The sequence below is a fragment of the Oryctolagus cuniculus genome, chromosome 11 (genome assembly GCF_964237555.1).
Source record: "Oryctolagus cuniculus chromosome 11, mOryCun1.1, whole genome shotgun sequence".
NCBI classification, from domain to species: domain Eukaryota; kingdom Metazoa; phylum Chordata; class Mammalia; order Lagomorpha; family Leporidae; genus Oryctolagus; species Oryctolagus cuniculus.
The window spans coordinates 106,138,516-106,158,003 of record NC_091442.1 but is presented as its reverse complement, the minus strand read 5'-3'; the positions used below and the strand labels follow the sequence as shown (position 1 = coordinate 106,158,003).

General features: G+C 40.8%; 1 protein-coding gene across 11 annotated transcripts in view; it reads left to right on the top strand.

Annotated features, from left to right (window-relative positions):
• The window catches only part of C11H12orf42 (chromosome 11 C12orf42 homolog), a 325,319-nt gene that overhangs the window by 175,437 nt on the left and 130,394 nt on the right, over window positions 1–19,488 (top strand). For 8 of the 11 annotated variants that reach the window (XR_011380238.1, XR_011380237.1, XR_011380234.1 and 5 more), the window contains 4 exons: window positions 10,462–10,836; window positions 15,333–16,207; window positions 17,128–17,205; window positions 18,342–18,489. Coding sequence is in view for 1 of the 11 variants with exons in the window: in XM_070052780.1 (XP_069908881.1) it covers window positions 10,462–10,836; window positions 15,448–15,878 (806 nt within the window). In the remaining 10 variants the exon portion in view is untranslated. Of the gene's footprint in view, window positions 1–1,018; window positions 4,195–10,461; window positions 10,837–15,332; window positions 16,208–17,127; window positions 17,206–18,341; window positions 18,490–19,488 lie in introns of those variants that run through there. The other 3 variants (XR_011380239.1, XR_011380240.1, XM_070052780.1) reach the window with 3 other exon arrangements.

The window sequence follows — 19,488 nt, the reverse complement described above, 5'->3', positions numbered from 1 at the left end:
CCATATGGCCATTAGAACTTTAATGGGTGATAATGATGAGTTGAGCAATGTGGATCAATCCCCGAGGAAGGAAATTGAAGTGACTTGTCCTCAGACAACTCTGCAGAAGGGCAGCATGGAGAGTGGTGAAGTGGACATGGAGAAGGGCACCAATGCCATACTGAAGACTGTCCACCAGAGACATCACGGATTCATTCACTCACCTGTTCTTTCCACAGTAAGGTTCTGCATGTCCATGATGTGCCAGGTACTGGGCATGGGATTCAGAGATGGCACTTGCCCTCAGAGACCTGACATTCTAGGAAGACAAATGGACCTTTGATTTGTAAAGAATTATGTATATAATTTGAGAGTACATGAACACGTTCATAGGAATCTACTCTGTGATTTTCAAAATATATTGTTATTCACTATCAACACCACGCTATGTATCTCTTGCTGTAATTTTTCTTTGTTCCTCTATAAGGAGTATGTCCCCACACATAATTATCCCCTGAAATTCTCTAAAATTTTTCTTTCTTTATTTGGTTTTCTGCAGTTGGAATATGATATGACTAGATGTAGGCTTTTTTTTATTTTTCAATTATCCATCCTGATGATCTCTGACACATCTAAATCTACTGCTTGGTGTCTCACTGATTTTGGAAAGTTCTCAGCCATAATTCCTTCAAATATTTCTTTTGCTTCATTTTCTATCCTTTCTTGTTTTAATATTCCAGATATGTATATGGTATAAGTTGCAAAAATGTCCTAAAGTTGTTGTATGCTCTGTACTTTCAATCCCATTTTTCAAATGGAAACTGTAGTTTGGAGCATTCCTATTGGCCTATCTTCCAGCTCACTGATTCTTCCTTTGGCCATGTCCGATCTATTAATAAACCTGTCACAGGCATTCTTCATTTATGTTACAATACTTTCATTTCATGTATATTTCATGTATAACATTTCTTTTTGATTTTAAAGTTTTCACATCTTTTTATTTTATGCATCTGTTATTTCTCGTTGTCTATTTTTCAGTTGTGACTTATATTAATCATATTTTAAATTCCTTATTTTATAATTTCAACATTGGTGTCATCTAAATCAAGTTTTTCCCTTTTTTTGCCTTTTGATGTGCTTCATAATTTTTCATTATGCTGAGTATAAAGCATTTAATAATAAGAATGAGATAACTAGATTTTAGTATGAGGTTCTATGTTAACCTGGCTAGGTGTTAGGTTATGTCTAATGTTTGCCATAGCTGTAGATATCAGAGGCTTCAAATTTCTCCAGTGTTCTTGCTGTTTTTCTATCCTCTGGAATTGGACTTCCCTAATTATCGCCCCTCAGAGCCTGAATCTCTAAACTCTTTCAACAATAACCCATGATTATTGTATTGGAGCCCTGTTGGCACTGTTATAAGTTGTGGGGGAGTAGAACAGTCCATAATTGTTTATGTTAAATGTCAGCCTTTTAATGATTATGTGTCCCTATGCTGTGACCTTTACAAAGGCTTATTAGTTTTTTCCTCTCCCTCTTGGGTAAGAAAGAAAGGCTAAGGGGACTGGAGTGGAAGAAATGCCTTTTCCTTAACTGGAAAAAGATTCCATTTTTTTTTTGCTATAGAAAATGCTCTGGACATATCTTACAATGATTATTATTCCTTTGTCCTCTCAGAACCAAGAAATGACCTTTCTCAGACATTCACCTTGAGAAACTGGTGAAATTCCTTGAGGCAAAACCCATTAAAGTATAGGGATCCCCAAACACTGATCTCTAGGAGTTTCTCACCCTCCGGCTAACCCATGTCCAGCCTCTAGCAAATCATCATATTTACCACTTAAATGTTCCTACCAGAGGAATACGCTTTAGGTAAACAGATCCGCGTTTGACTTGTTGGACTCACCTATCTCTCCAGGTTTGGAGTGGCAGTGGCAGTTTGCCTGAAAACTCAATTATATTCTAGGTCCAGGATAAGTCATTGATTATCAGGTTGTTCAGCTCTTTCTTGTTGTAAAGATAACAGTATCAGTTTTCAAGCTGTTTATGTGTGAGGCTAAAATCAGAAGTCCATATAATTTATTTTCCCAATAGCTTTAGTATCATTAGCCCCATTTTGCAGGTGAGGAAAATCAAACCCGGACAACAGCCTAACTCTTTAGCAATGTACAAGACTGCCATGCTCATTGAGGTTGCTATCCCTTCCCATGTGGCTGTCCACCAACTGCCTTCTGACTGGATTCCACTCGTGTCTCCTTTCATTTTACCTTGGGCCGCCTTTTCAGAGGCATGTGTCACTGTTCTCATTCTTCTTTGTGAAAGCTGTAGTAGCTTTTCATCGATGTTGTGCAGCCTCTATGGGTCTCACCTGAACTTTGTGTCTTGTTTATTTCCCTTCAACCACAGAGGTTCCCTACAGACCTGGGAATGCTTCATAGTCCCTCTCAGGCTGACATGTTCTTTCCCCCAACTCCTAAAATGACTAATCTTTCAGCCTTTGGGTCAGTGTCAGAGGAAATAGCACCGTACAAGTCTCCATCCTCGGATCTTTGTCTCAGTCCCTTGTCTTTCTTTCCTTCATATCACTTACAACCATTTGTAAGCACTTAGTTGTGGCCTGGTTTTCCCATCTTCCCCAGTATGTTGTAAACTTCATGAGACTAGGTGCCACATTTCTCTTATTCTGTTATAAGCCCAGAGCCAAGTACAGGTCAAGCCACATAGGAGAACTTTAGTCAATGTGTTTGAATGAAGGAATGCATAAGATGAGACAAAGTCTGGATGGATGGAAAATATGTTATTTTGCACATGCATCCTTAGAGAAAGGACTGTTTTGAGTAACAACTACAGCTAAGGTGTACTGAGTACTTCCTATTTGCAAGGTGCACATCTAAGCCCTTGCTTATTACATCATGCGACATGCATTCCAACTGTGTGTTGTAGTTATTATTATTATTTTCTTTTTATGGATGGGAAAAATGAAGCAGGGAGCATTTTAGGAGCTTGGAGTAGCCAGCCAAGCTAGGAAGGTATAAAGTATAGATTCAGCCAAGCAGTCTTGGCCCAGAACTTGTGCACTTGCCCTCTAAGCTCTACCACCTGTTGGGGTTTGGTACATTTGAGAATTGTCCCTTGGACTCAATCCCACTAGCTTAAAAACAACTTTTACTCCACAGTTGAAAGGTGAGTGGCAGACTTTATTAAATCTCATTTTGTAGTCTAAAAATACTTTTAAAGACTGTTACATTGAAGTTTTTAGCATGAATAGATGACTTATTCAAAGCTTCTATATGATTTTAGATATGCAGGGGGTACAATCCATTAGCTTTACACCCATTAGTGCCCAGAGTAAAGGGTAAAATCAGTTTTGGGGAGTAATTTTCTTTGTGCTTCATTTCTCCTCTAGGTCAGTTGCCTCTGGTTTTGTCATAACATAAACATGCTAGTGTTAGAAGCATGCGAGAGGAGAAGGGACAGAGAGCAGGGAAGAAGCTTGTATTTTGAGGGGATAGCAAGAAGTGGGTGTGAAAAGGTGAGCCTCAAGCTTGCTGAGACCTCAGAGAGGCCAAATGAGCAGAAATTCCTTATTTGTCTTTTTCTGTTGAATACGTTAGCGTCTGTCATGATTTATCATGAGCTATCTTGCAGCTCAAAGGGAATGAGAAATTGTTTATGTAAAATACTTTCTGCCCTGAGGTTTTGTACCTTGAAATATCCTGTCTGCCACAATATTTCAGATGAAATTAGTAACAGATGGAAGACCTGTGCAACAAAATTAGAGGCAGAAGTCCTTATACATTAAAGAACTTGAAAAACTTGAAATTTTTTTGGGGGGGGGGGGAGAAGAGACTTTTAACAAAAACAACAACAACAATTACAAAACACGCAAAGGAGTGTCTCAGTATTTAGGAAAAACTGGACCCTTACACAAATAGCCAGAGGTAGTGGGGAGGAACAGCTAAGAATGTAGTTCATTGGGGAAGGCTTACATTGTTTCGAACACTGATTCTGCCAACTTCATTCACTGGACTTGAGCAGAATACTTGATCATCCAAATTTTCATCTATTCTTCTGTACCTTAGAAATAATGCTGTTATAATTTTCTCTGGGAGAAGGCCTGAACAGTAGGACAGAGCATGGCTGGTGGTCAGTACCCAATTTTTGTCAGCTATTACTGTGAATGCTTCATCAAGCGCAGTTCATGTCACTCAACAAGTGAGTATCTTCTGGCATCACCGGCATTGATTCTTTAGTCAAAACTCCAAACTGCCCTCTAGTCCTAAGATCTGGATCCCAATGCCAGCTTCTTCAGTATTTGTCCAGTGGAGTGGATAAGACACTTATTCTTGCTGAGCCTCAGCTCTCCCTCAGAGGAGATGAGGGAGCTGGAGAGTATTTAGGAGGCTTAAATGGACTTTCTGGTGTGAAACCAAGTAGAGTGGAAAGGGATGTCCAATGCTTCATCAGCGGCAGGACCACATCTCTCTCTCTCTCTCTCTCTCTCTCTCTATATATATATATATATATATATTTAATATATGTTTAAATATATTTATATATTTAAATATATTTATATATATAAAAGCATGCCAGTATCCAAAGAAATGGAAAAGGCCTTCGTATCCATCCACCAATGAATGGATAAAGAAAATGTGGTATATATACACAATGGGATATTACTCAGCCAAAAAGGGGTGAAATTTTATCATTTGCAACAACATGGATAGAGCCAGATATCATCACGTTAGGTGAAATGAGCCAAGCACAGAAAGCCAAATATCATGTATTCTCATTCATAGGTGCAATGTGAAAAATAGGTGATCTTATAGAAATTAAGAATACAATGGCAGTTACCAGAGGCTGCGGAGGGAAGCGGAGAGGAAGGGGTGGGTAAAGATTGAGTGATGGGTATTAGGTTATAGCTGTGTGAAGTGTTATAGCTATATGAAGTGTTCACATAGGTGTAACAAGTTCTGGAGTTCTATTGCACAGTAGGCTGACTATAGATAATGTACTGAATATTTTTCTTAAAACCTGGAAGATAGGATTTTGAATGCTTTCACTATAAATGGTAAATGCTTGAAAGGATAAATATCTTTATTTTGATTGGATATTACACAACATATACATGCAATACAATATCACATAATACCCCATAAATATGCACAATTTTATATGTCTATAAAATTTTAAATAAAATTAAAATAATAAAGAGGGAAAGAGAAAGCAAGCAAGCAGACAAGCATGTCAGGTATTCTCTGATGTGTAGCCAGGGATGACAAATACTGAATTAGACTCGAGATGTATCATCTAACAAAAACCCTGGACTTTAAATCATGAACTTGATGTTGGCTCCAGTCTTGTCACTAACTGTGGTGGTAAATTTTAAACAAAAATTAAAAAAGATGAAAAGTGATTGCAGATTGCCAAAGGGTTCTCCATTTCCAGCCATTTCTGTTTCTGATTATTTAATTCCAAAACAACTTGTTGTTCTATTAATTCAGGCTCCCTTGTGGCTGTATCTTAGCAGAAATTTGAAAGTCACTAAACAGTCTGTGAAACTGGAAGGATCAGGTTTTCTGTGCTCAAGTTCAATTTTTACTATAAATTATCTGGTCCACTTAGTCCCCAGATGATCACTCCTATTTGCCTAATTGATGTTTATTCACTGGGGTAGTACCTAGTACTTGGCAGAAGCTCAATAAATGCTGGTTGGCTAACTGAATAAGTATGCATAATCACTGCTTATCCCAACATCATACGTGGTGGCTTTGGTAATACTCCTAATATATACATGCATACATAGGTTTTTATATATGAAGCCTGTTTATATTGTAAATACAAAATTACTCAGTTTACCTTCTAAGAAGCAGTAAATCTCTGATATAGAGGTGCTAGGATGTTGAAGGTTTGGGCTGGGCTCAGCCTCAGGTGACATTGTTTCTTTTAACCCATAGTTTCTGGGATGCGAAGATGTGCAAAGTGCCTCAGGTCTTCCATCCTTTTCTAGATGTTTGAATAAAAGAACAAGAGGAGGTCAGATGTTGTTGATTCTTGTTTGTTTTCTTTTGGGATCAAGAGACTCAACGCTACTGTTTTGAAAGATTCTAGCTGTTTCTGTGCATTTTGCGTAGCATTTCCAATTCTGGGCTTTAAGACAAAATGGAACAACCAAGCGAAAATGAAAATCTCAATCTAAAATGCTGGAGGTAGACCAGATTTCTAGGGTTTTACAATCTGCCTTTGCACAGGGCTTGAAAATGCATGCCTACTGTTCCAAGCAGAATGTTTATAAAATCATGTTCTGAAGTGAAGACGTTAAGAAGAGAGGTAAGTGATGGTATGGCTTTTAGAACACTGGCCATAGACCAAGGGCACAAACTGGCGGCCAATGATGGAGTAGTTGTGTTTTGCATCTCAAACACTGTGTATTTTAAGAATGAATGTTACCAACATTAAAACAAAATTCTGTTTCTCTTGAAAATCCAGATATATTGTCTATAGTGAACCCACATTTCCTTATGACAGTGAAAGAATCCGAGAGGCATGTGGTCTCTTCACTGGGACATACAATCTCAGACCATCCCTGCTTGGCCCTTCTGTTATTTTGTCATCTACCTGGGCCAGGAAGAATTTTCTTTGTTCCACCCTCTGCAGAGTTGTGTTTTAGGAGGACTGTGGCCTGGCAACTAGCATCGTCAGCACCCTCTTTACCATTTAAAGCCTTGTACCCAGGGACTAACTATGTGCCTAATAACTGCACCAGTTGATAGACCTTGGTATAAGTTCTTCCACACAGTGAAACTCAAAATAGCTAATCTCTTCCTTCTCCCATTCCACACTCATAACCTCTTGGTTTGCCTTCTGCTCTATTCTCCAAATCCAGATGCCCTATTTTTTTTTTTTAATGAAAAGGGCTGCTATTAAGACACTGTGCCAAAAAATGACCTAAATGAAAGATCTCTGTGAGTGAGACCCCAGTGGAGAGAACAGGCCATCAAAGAAGGAGGTACCTTTCTCTGAAGGGAGGAGAGAACTTCCACTTTGATTATGGCCTTGTCTAAATAAAGTTGGAGTTGGTGAACTCAAGAGGCTTCCATAGCCTTGGCAGCTCATGACAAGAGCCTCAGGTGATTACTGACGTCATAAATAAGAGTGTCAATTGTTAAGTCAACAACAGGAGTCACTGTGCACTTACTCCCCATGTAGGATCTCTGACGTAATGTGTTTTACTATGTGAATTAAGGGTAAAACCAGTCTTCAAACAGTACTTTATACTTTGTGTGTCTATGTGGGTTCAGTCTGTTGAAATCTTTGCTTAGTATATACTAAGTTGATCTTCTGTATATAAAGATAATTAACAATGAATCATGATGAAGAATGGGATGGGAGAGGGAGTGGAGGATGGGATGGTTTGTGGTTGGGAGGGTGATTGTGGGGGGAAAATCACTATAATCCAAAAGTTATACTTTCAAAATTTATATTTATGAGATAAAAGCTTTCTAAAAAGTAAAATAAAAAAAAGAATTCCTCTGAATGACATTTGTAATTTGGATCTACTGTGGGTATATTAGTTTTCTAGAGATGCTGTAACAAAATGGGTGCAGGCATTTATTTCCTCAGTTCTAGAGGCCAGAAGTCCCCAGATCCAGGTGCAGCATTTCTGGCTTCCTCTGGAAGTACTGAGGAAGAATAGACTCAGTGCCTTTCTGTTGGTCTCTGGTTGCTGGCAGTCAGATGTCTTCCTTGGCTTGCACACGCATCCCTCCAACCTCTGCTTCCCTCACACCATACCAATACTTCTGTGTCCAAGTCTCTGGAACTTGTATGAGGACACCAGTTATGTTTGATGAAGGCCTACCACACTGATCTCATCTTAACCTGATTACATCTGCAAAGACCTCACTTGCAATTACACTCACAGGGACAGGGGGTAAGGACTTCAACATATCAACATATAACATTTAACGGAACAAAATTTATCCCATAACAAATTAGGTCACTTAGAAATACCATCAGCCCAATGGCCTCCTGCAAGCTACCTTTCAGTTATCCAAAGAAGTCTCCTCAACACCACATGCAGTCAGATCCCTACCTCCCAGAAGTTTCTCCTTCTTCATCCTGCTTTGTAATTAGGTGAAAACCATCTGAGTAAATGAATTCACAGTAAGGAATGGGAAGCTGCGTTGATTCTTCAAGTTTACCTTCATTATCTCTTTATTTTTTTTTTTTAATTTTTTTTTTATTTTTTTTTTTTTTGACAGGCAGAGTGGACAGTGAGAGAGAGAGACAGAGAGAAAGGTCTTCCTTTTGCCGTTGGTTCACCCTCCAATGGCCGCCGCGGCCGGCGCGCTGCGGCCGGCGCACCGCGCTGATCCGATGGCAGGAGCCAGGAGCCAGGTGCTTTTCCTGGTCTCCCATGGGGTGCAGGGCCCAAGCACCTGGGCCATCCTCCACTGCACTCCCGGGCCACAGCAGAGGGCTGGCCTGGAAGAGGGGCAACCGGGACAGAATCCGGTGCCCCAACCGGGACTAGAACCCGGTGTGCCGGCGCCGCTAGGCGGAGGATTAGCCTAGTGAGCCGTGGCGCCGGCCTACCTTCATTATCTCATCAAAGGTGTTTTCTGGATTATAAGCTTAATATTTATCCAGTGCACAATATTCGGACATTGCATAAAAATTACCCAGAATTTGAACTATACCACCCAGAAATAAATTTTATTTGATTTATTTTCTTCCAGCTTTTATTCTTTGCATTTTAAACATAAAATGGTATAATTGTATATATCTTTATTATGTGGTTTCCTATATAAACTATATTTTACTGTGTAGTAATATTAATAAAAAATATTTTCTGTTTTCCATATACTATGTACTATTGTAAGCACTTTATGTGCATTATCTAATATATTGCTTATTATATCCCTACAAAGTAGGTGTGATTAGTCCTACTTTATGAAGGAGAAACAGAAGTGGGATAAACCCTAGAAAAATTTCCAGACTACATTGAGGAATCTGAAGAGTTAGGATTCAAGCCCAGGTCTTCCAACTACAGTTTTTTCACTAATGCTTGTATAATGAGTCACACTTCATTATTTTCATGGAAAAGAGTATCTCAAAATGAATAGAAATTAAGAAATAAATAAAAAATAAAGGCAAGTAGATCTTATCTTCTCACCCTCTTCACAATACTCCTGTTCCAATGATTTCAAATACTTATCCTAAATATTCTCACACATACCTACATACACACACACACACACACACATCCCTTTATATCATCCATTAAATTTTACATTTTAGGAAGTTATCATTTGCCATTTCTCTCTTCTCCTCATAACCAATCCAGGCCATTTTTTTCTTCTTAGGTAGCTTTTTCAAAGCATCTCCCCCAGGTCACTATTGTCGGTGTTTAAATGCTCATTAATATTTTTGACTGTTGAGTACTCTTTCTGTTGAGGAGTTAGTAATGTTGATATCAACGGTTCAAGTTTATGCTGTAGGTAACATTTTCTCAATTGAAGTGATTAGACAAAGGAACCCAGCTCAATGTCTAGATAAGAATCAGATTAGGAGGCACAGCTTTACTTTAGGGTATGTACAGCATTCAGAGCACTATTAAACTGGGATTGATTTTTACTTTCTAAAAGTGCTTCAGGTAGAGTGTATTGAGATCTGGATTCAAGTTCTAACTCTGCTAATTAGTATGTGTGTGACCTTGGACAAGCTCCCTGCTCTAAGCTTGTATTTACTTCCAAGGGCCACTGTAACAGTGGGTGGCATAAAAGAACAGAATTTTATTCTGTCAGCTATGAAGGCTAAAAGTCTCAGACTGCTGTTGCCAGAGCTGTGATGCCTTGGAAGCCTCCAGGAGGTTCCCTCCTTGCCTCTTCCACCCCTGCTTCCTGGCTGTGGCCTCATATCGCTAATCCCTGCTTCTATTGTCCTGTGGCTCTGTGTCTTCCCATGCTATTCCTTTATGTTTCTCAGTTTTCTTGGCTTACAAAGACACAAGATGTATTGGGTTAGGGCTTACTCTAATCATTTCTGACCATATTGTAACTCAGTTAAATCTTCAAAGACCCTATGTCCAAATAAGGTCACATGCACAGGAACCGGGGGTAGAACTGCAACATATCTTTTGGAGGGATACCATTCAATCTATAACACTCAAACAAGCATTATGAATGGTGAGATGGAGACAATAATGTTATCTACTAGCTATGGTTCTTCTGAATACTAACAGCAAACACATCCAGAGTCTCACACAAAAACATTTTCAATGTTTTTTTACCTCCCTTTCCAGACTTTTCCTTGCTGTCCCAAGCAGCTACCCCAGTCCCTGTTTTCATTGTTATTTCTGTTTGCTCAGGGTAGACACAAACAAAATTCACATGTTACTGGATTTCACCATCGCTGCCATTAATTTAGTAGGTGATATTTCAATTCATTCTTTGAAGCTAATGTCTTTATGTTTTACAGTACTCCCAGATAGTGCTCAGAGTCCAGTGGCGTTTAAAAGACTGCTTTGCACTCGCCAGTACATAATCCCCAGGTCTCCTGTAAGTACATCTTCCTTTGACGATGAAAACTATGGAGAATCCTGTCCCACCCCAACACCATCCAGTGAAAGGGATGAGGTCCCACCGAGCTTCACTGTTGGAGGAAAAATTAACAGGCCAAACAGAAGAGTATCTAACCAGGCCTGGAGCAGTCCATTTTTGGAACAGCAAATGGCAAAAAAGCCTGTTCTACCACACTCAGTAAATCCCATTCACCTGGAGGCTGTGGGTATACATTTCAAAAGACACAGGAAACCTCAAAACCAGTCCTTGGACAGATCCAAAGGAGATTCTGGTAGGTATCACATTGTGGTTCTTATCTTCTTGTTTCAACTGTTGACATTGTGTTTATAGCTACAATATAAACAGAAAAATTATAAACTCCATGGTAAGTCCTATTCTAGAAAGCCCCCAAAGAACCATATCACTGTGTCCTTAATGAGATTTTACTGTTGATAGTCATTGTGCATGTGTAAGTTCATGACAGGCTATTTGATGATTCAGGTATTGTAGCAAATAATAATCACAGTTGTTATCATCATCATCATCATCACTATCACCATCATCCTCCTCCTCCTCATTCCAGTCTCTATTTGCTAAGGTCTCTGATGTGCCAGACACTGTGCTGAGCCTATGGTATTACTTTATGAAATCCTCAAATACCACTCAGGCAGGTAATATCATTATCCCCATTTTACAGATAATGAAGCCAGGAATTTATAGCACAAAATATGCATTGGATAAAGAAGTGGCTCAGAACTGTATGTCATGATAGGAAGAATGATTAAAAGTAAGGCGATAGCCCAGATGGAATGAGGTTTGGAACCAAGAAGACTTGGGTTCAACTCTTACTGCTCTCCTATCTCACTTCTCTGGCCATGGTCAAGTCCCATTAATGTTCTTTGAGCTCAGTTTTTCATCCGCAAACTAATGACAAGTATTGCTTTGTGCAGATGTTGTAATTAGAGGGTTGAAGTACAGTTCTTCAGACATAGTAGGGACTGAATTGTGGTAGTGTTCAGACTGGAGGAGGGAAAATGTGAGTAAAAAAATGTATCTCCCCAAGTGTTCTAGGCACTGTCATGTACAAGAAGGTGTTATGTAGCCTTTTCAAAGGGCGTTGGCTAACAGAAGGAGGGGAGGATTTCACTCGATATAAAGAGGGTTTTTTTTGTTTGTTTTTAAAGTAGAGAACATACTAGTTGGCCTAGAAGTGCTAAGGCAGGGACTGGGAAACCTGCCAGGACGGCAGAGTCCGAGATAACTTCCCTTCTGGGAGGCTGGACCTGATGATAGGAAGCAGGTGATGCTGTTTGCCCAACAAGTCTCATTTTGTAGAAGGCAATTGGCTAAACTCTGACTTCGCACCCTCGGTTTTGGCTTTTGGAACTGTTATTTTCCCACAGTTTACGTGCAGAGTCTGAGCCCGATTGTCTGGAGCCCTTCATTGTGACTGCAGTTCTGAGCGTTCCTATGTTAACTACAGTTCCAAATTTGAGAATAAACTGAGGTTCTTGGGTATTGAGCACTTACTATGGACCCGATGCTTAACATTTCATCATGTTCTCACCCAGAGAGTTCACTAGTCTCCTTCTTCACTTTCTTCAACTCTTTATGGAAATGTCACCTCCTTGGTCTTTCCTACTCTGCTTTATTTTTCTCCTTGTGATTTCATTCCAGATGCCACTTGTAAATTTGTTCATTTGCTTATTAGTCTACTTTCCCCTCCTTTTCCCACCCTCTCCCCCTCCCCAACAACTAGAATGTAAGTTCTGTGACTGCAGGGATATTGTCTGTCTTACTCCCTTCCATATCGCCAGTGTCGGGGATTCTGCCAAGCACAGAAGAGGCACTCACATGTTAATGAGTGAGCAAGTGAATGCACACTGAATCTCACTCGTAGCCCTGTCAGGAGGTGATACAGCCTCAGGTTTCAGGTGAGGACAGAGATTGTCTGGTCAGGCCATGAGCCAGGACTTGAGTCTAGGATGGCTTGACCGCACAGTTATTTCATTAAACCACACTGCCCTTTAAGTGTAGTTTGCTGCAGAATGCAATGTTACCATGTTGCTTTCAGGGGAGAAACTTTTATTCTTTAGCCCAAAACAGAATAGCATATTCTGTTAATGTCCTATTCTAGGTTAATGTCCTATTACTCCAAATTCCACAACCACATTCACTTTCTTTTTTTTTTTAATGCAAAACAAATTTTTTAACTTTTATTTAATGAATATAAATTTCCAAAGTACAGCTTATGGATTACAATGGCTTCCCCCCCATAACGTCCCTCCCACCCGCAACTCTCCCCTTTCCTACTCCCTCTCCCCTTCCATTCACATCAAGATTCATTTTCGATTCTCTTTATATACAGAAGATCAGTTTAGTATACATTAAGTAAAGATTTCAACAGTTTGCTCCCACACAGAAACATAAAGTGAAAAATACTGTTTGGGTACTAGTTATAGCATTAAATCTCAATGTACAGCACACTAAGGACAGAGATCCTACATGAGGAGTAAGTGCATAGTGACTCCTGTTGTTGACTTAACAAATTGACACTCTTGTTTATGGTATCAGTAATCACCCTAGGCTCTTGTCATGAGTTGCCAAGGCTATGGAAGCCCCCTGAGTTCACTGACTCTGATTATATTTAGACAAGGCCATGATCAAAGAGGAAGTTCTCTCCTCCCTTCAGAGAAAGGTACCTCCTTCTTTGATGACCCGTTCTTTCCACTGGGATCTCACTCGTGCAGATCTTTCATTTAGGTTTTTTTTTTTCCCAAAGGGACAAATACCACATGTTCTCCTTGATAGGTGACAACTAACTGAGCACCAAAAAGGAAACCTGTTAAAGCGAAATGAACACTATGAGAAACGGTGACTTGATCAGCCCTCACCCTGACTGTTGATGAACAACTTAATATGTTATCCCTCTTAGTATTTTTTTTGTTTGTTCTACTTAATACTTTTGGTTGAATACTGTCATCAATACACAATTATTCTTAAGTGCTGAAACTTAACTGAAAAGTGATTGCTGTTAAATATAAGAGTGGGAATAAGAGAGGGAAGAGATGTGCAATTCGGGACATGCTCAAGCTGACTTACCTCAAACGGTAAAGTTAGAAACATACCAGGGGATTCCAATTCAATCCCATCAAGGTGGCATGTACCAATGCCATCTCACTAGTCCCAGTGATCAATTTCTGTTCACAATTGATCATAATGATAGGACTAAGAACTGAAGGGATCACATAAACAAGAAAAGTGTCTGCAAATACTAGCTGATAGAATAAAAAAGGGAGAGAACGATCCAACATGGGAAGTGAGATACACAGCAGACCCACAGAATGGCAGATGTCCTAAACAGCACTCTGGCCTCAGAATCAGCCCTTAAGGCATGTGGATTCGGCTGAAAAGCCCATGATAGTATTTCAGGCATGGAAAGCCAGGACACTCTGGGGGGAAAAAAAACCCACATTCACTTTCTATGGTGAATTCTTCTCACACTGAATATTGATGTCAGTGAATGGATAGTGTGCCAAGGCTGGAAATCTAAATTAACAAACAGCTATTGTGCATCTAATTTTCTCAAAGCAATGAATTTGTAAACTTTCATTTACTTGAATATATTGAAATACCATTATACCCTTGTTTGAGGAAATGATTTTTGCAGGAGAAATCAAATTCACTGATTTTTTTTCCTTTTGGCTTGTTTAGGTATATTGAGTGTGTGCAATGAAAGTTGTCCAATACATACCAGGCATAGAGCACTGGGTGATGAGCTAATTACTCAGGGATAGACTGTTTTTGATATCAACTATTAGTAAGGAACTGTGCATTTTAATTCTTTTACATTTTTTTTTCTTAATTTCACATGATCCTGTGTGTAGTTCCAAATATTCCACACATCTACATGTTATTCAAAACTTTAACAACTTGTAGGGGCCTAGCAATTAAGATAGCTGTTAAGATGCCTACGTTTGATTTCCAGTCCTGGTTCTCAGTTCCAGCTTCTTGCTATGCAGACAGATGGTGACGGCTCAAGTCCTTGTGTCTGTGCCATTCATTTGGCAGACCTGGATTGAATCCCAGGCTCCCAGCTTTTGACCCAGCTCAGTCATTGCAGGCATTTGGAGGAGTGAACCAGTGGTTGAAAGCTGTCGCTGTCTCTTAAATAAAGTTTTAAAAAGTATAAAAAAACCTGTAGAAAATGATTTATAGCATGTAAATTATCAGTTGGCTTCTGAAGAATTAGATTTTAATTTGTGCTGTCAATGGGCAGAATTTCTCAAATAAAAATGTCAATATTATATGTATCATGTATATAGATATATATGTATACATATATGTATCATGTCTATATATATGAAAATGCAAGTCTTGGCTGTATTGTAAAATTGGCACATCTTTTATATGAAAAATGTATTTGATTTGGCATATTACCGGTTTGCAATTTCTGATAAAAGCCACGAAGTAATGCCTCTTGGATTTTTAAAATTTCATTTTATTTGGGGTGGGGGGCGGAAGGATGGAGGGAAGCAGAAAAAAGACAGCCAGGGTTTGTGTGTTTGGGTGGTTGGGTGGGGCGGTTCTTCCACGGCTGGTTCGCTCCCCAAATGCGTGCAGTAGCCAGGCCAGATGCCCAGACATCAAATCGGATCTCCCCTGTGAGAGGTGGAGACCCAGCTACCCAAGCCATCACCTGCTACTTCCCAGGGTGCTCATGAGCCGGACGCTGGAAATGGAAGCAGAGCAGAGGAATGCATTTGTCCCTCTCTTCTTGTATTACAGATGTTGACTTCTCAAACACCCACTGCTCAGGAGAGGCTTTGTATAGGACCCCAGTTGGGGCAGTGCGGTCCATCGTGTCCACCGAGTGCCAATGCTGCCTTTCTCTGCCTTCCAGGGCCAGCTGCGAGACCTTTCACTGCCATCGGCCTCTGCGGGAACCACGGCCCCTTCGCCCAGCAGAGCGTCTGGCGGAGCTGCTCCGACCCGGAGCTGGAGGGGAGGGTGGCCGCCCCGGCACACCGGGATGTCCACAGCCGGCTCCTCGGCGTGCACGGAAGCGCAGTCAGAGGGGGCGCGGTTGCCATGGCGCCGGAGACGCTCCCGAAGCATCCTCCGGCCTTGGAGGAGAGGCGGCCGAGGGCCGACTCCGCCCTCCGGGGCAGCCTGGCAGGAGCGCCCCTTCTGCTCGCGGGCGCTTCCACTCCTTTCCCCTCCAAGAGGTTAATCAAGGTTTGCTCCTCGGCACCCCCCCGCCCGTCCCGGGGTTTCCATACGGCTTGTTCACAGGCCCTTTCCAGGCCGGTGGTGAATGCTCAGCTCCATTGACCGCTGCGAGGGGATTGTTCGGCGAGAGCTGCCCATCCTCAAATCAATGCGGGCCCAGAACAACAGAAAGGGCCTCAGATGTACTGGTTTCCACAGAACCATTGTTAGGCTTTTGTGAAGCATTTTTGAACCTAATAAATAATGTCAAAAGTCTCTATCGCATCCAAAAATGTTCCTTTGGAAGCATTCCTAATAGTAGTTTTGTTCTGCGGTGTCATCCGGTGTTAGGAATAATGCGAGCCTCGCCGCGGGAAGGGGCTGCCTCGCGTGCCACTTTGCAGCGTGCCTCTCGGGCTGCCAGGACACCTCGCTGTGTTTTGCTTCCGCAGGTAAAGGGTTTCACTTGCCAGCTCCGGCTTTGGTGTAAGGATGTTTTCTAAGGGCCGGCTGTTCGAATTTCTAAACAGAGGTTGGGGCAACAGAATGGAGCGCCTGTAATTTAGTAGTTAACATGAAATTGGAGGATTCCTCATGTGCAGCGAGGGTAATTCTTCCGCCTGTTTGAAGGCTTTTATGTCCGAAACCTGAAGCTCGATCCTCGTTGGAGGCCCGTTTGAAACACTTGGGACTAAGTTTAATGTGAAAGAGATTCTGAATTTTCCGATTTGTAATAGAAAATACTGCAGCAGCTTAGAGAATGCATTATCAAACCAGTAGTTTCGGACAATATTTTGACTCTGCTTAACAGCTTAATATAGCTGTTTTTCACTGTGATGTAATGTTGAAGCCAACTTTATCCAGTGATTTTTATCAGATTTATATTTTTTCTTTTTAATATATATATTTTTAATACTCAGTAACGGAAATCAATGTGACCAATACTTATACATCCAGATGCAGTGTTGCGCTCAAATTCCTAGCAATTTTCCTGCAGGATTAGAGTCATGATTTTATACATGCAGGTTTTAAAAACTTACTGCATTAGAGTTTTTTCCCCCCTTTGGATAAAATTAAGTATATCATGACTACACTTATGACACCATGTGTCTCAAGTCCAAATGTAAGTCTCAGAGCTTTAATAGGAATGACGTGTTGTCAGCAGTAAATGCCAACACTTTAGAATCTGCTCACTTCTTTGAAGACTAGTTAATTTCTTTGCATGTTAACCATGACTAGTAGTAATGTGTTTTAAAGAAAACTGGTAATCCCAAACTTTAGAGCTTTCCTGGTTGCAGATTAATGTGATAACAATGTTTTTAGAATATAATGTGCTGCTTTGAATTATTTCTGTGTGTGTTTTTATCATAAGAGAATGTGCAGATTGCCGTCGATGATTTCTAAGACTCCTGAGGCTATCACAGTGTCTACTCCAGAGTTCATGTGACCTGTAAGTTTGACTTCATGCCATTTGGTTGGGTAGAAATGTGTGGGCAAATTCATGGATTTCATGTAGAATTTTCAGTTTGGGATGTTTTAATTTGCTTTTTAATTATGAGTTAGTGAAGATAGTTTTTTTCAGGTCAATTACTTTAAGTGAATCTAAAACAACCGTAAGTTTCTAATGGTCAGTTCCAAGAGTAGAATATCTATTTGATAGAGTAAGTGAATTTTCTCAGTCCATAAGTGGAAATCAGTGAATTTTCTAAAAAATGCAATACAGACAGAGCAATTCTATTCAGAATTGAGAAAAGGGATTCAGGCAAAAGATGTAAAATATGCAATTGATCCTATTCTAAAGCAGTTTCCCATCGTACATTCCATGGAAGCTAGTACTAGAATGATGCTTTGTGAAATGGAGAGTCTGTAGATAAATATTTCTGAATGATGTGGCACACCGTGCTCCCTGTTAGCAAATTGTAGGACATATTAGGTCCCTGAGAAATCTCACAATAGAAAAAACAACTCTGATAAATGCTGTTTAACCCAATGGTTGCCAACTTTGGTTACTCAGAGAACACTGATGTTTGTGTGTACACATATATGCATTTTATAAATATACATCTAATGTTTTACGGCACTTGCATCCTTTGGAACAAACTTGAAAAAACACTGCTCGATACTGTATTCTAAACATACCAGATCCAAGTAGACCAGTAGGATTGAAAGTAAGGATTTCTTTTCAGGCCGGCGCTGCGGCTCACTAGGCTAGTCCTCCACCTTGCGGTGCCAGCACACCGGGTTCTGATCCTGGTCGGGGTGCCGGATTCTGTCCGGGTTGCCCCTCTTACAGGCCAGCTCTCTGCTGTGGCCAGGGAGTGCGGTGGAGGATGGCCCAAGTGCTTGGGCCCTGCACCCCATAGGAGACCAGGATAAGTACCTGGCTCCTGCCATTGGATCAGCGCAGTGCGCCGGCCGCATCGTGCTGGCCGCGGCAGCCATTGGAGGGTGAACCAACGGCAAAGGAAGACCTTTCTCTCTGTCTCTCTCACTGTCCACTCTGCCTGTCAAAAAAAAAAATTATTTTCAAATAATTTAAGTGGAGGTGTGTAACAAGCTGTCTCTGCTTATTTTTTCTTATTATAGGTGTACATGTTGGGAGAAAATTAGGTGGTCCAGGCATGGGAAGATAGGGATGAATGAGGAGCATCTCCACCTGGTCATGGGCTTCCAACTAGTCATCTCTCGGAATGACATCTCCCTTCACACTAGACTTGGACACAAATGCACCAAGGTCAGTGAGGTTAAATATTTCCCCATGCTGTTCATTCTGTGTGTGTTTGTGTGTGTGTATTTAATTATTTTATTTTATTTAAGGAATGCAACTTCATGCATTTAATAGATACAGATTTGGGAACATGAGGAATCTTTCTCCCCAACCTCCCTCCCACCCATACTCCTGCCCTTCTTTCTCTTCCCTCTTCCTTTCCCATTCTTATTTTTTACAGAGATCAATTTTCAGATAATTTTTATAATCATAAAATTAATCCTACTCTAAGTAGGATTAATGTTCACCAATTAGTATGAAGAAAAAAGAAAAAAATATTGTTCCTTGACAGTCAAGGCAAAGGCTGTTCAAAATCAATGCATCTTTTATTTTGACAGGCAGAGTGGATAGTGAGAGAGGAGAGAGAGACAGAGAGAAAGGTCTTCCTTTTGCCGATGGTTCACCCTCCAATGGCCGCCACGGCTGGTGCACTGTGGCCGGTGCACCGCGCTGATCCGAAGGCAGGAGCCAGGTGCTTCTCCTGGTCTCCCATGGGGTGCAGGGCCCAAGAACTTGGGCCATCCTCCACTGCACTCCCTGGCTACAGCAGAGAGCTGGCCTGGAAGAGGGTCAACTGGGAAAGAATCCGGCACCCTGACTGGGACTAGAACCTGGTGTGCCGGCACCGCTAGGTGGAGGATTACCCTACTGGGCTGTGGCGCCGGCCCAAAATCAATGCATCTTGAAGTGTCAGTTTCACTCCTATAGACTGCATTTTAGGTACTCTTTAGTTACCACAGATCAGAGAAACCATATGGTATTTGTCTTTTTGTGACTGGCTTACTACACTAAGTATAATGGTTTCCAGTTGTATCCATTTTTTTGCAAATGAAAGGATTTCATTTTCTTTATCACTGTGTTGTACTCCATAGTGTATGTATACCATACTTTCTTTATCCAGTCCTCAGTTGATGCACATCTGGGTTGATTCCATATCTTAGCCATTGTAAATTGTTCTGAGATGAG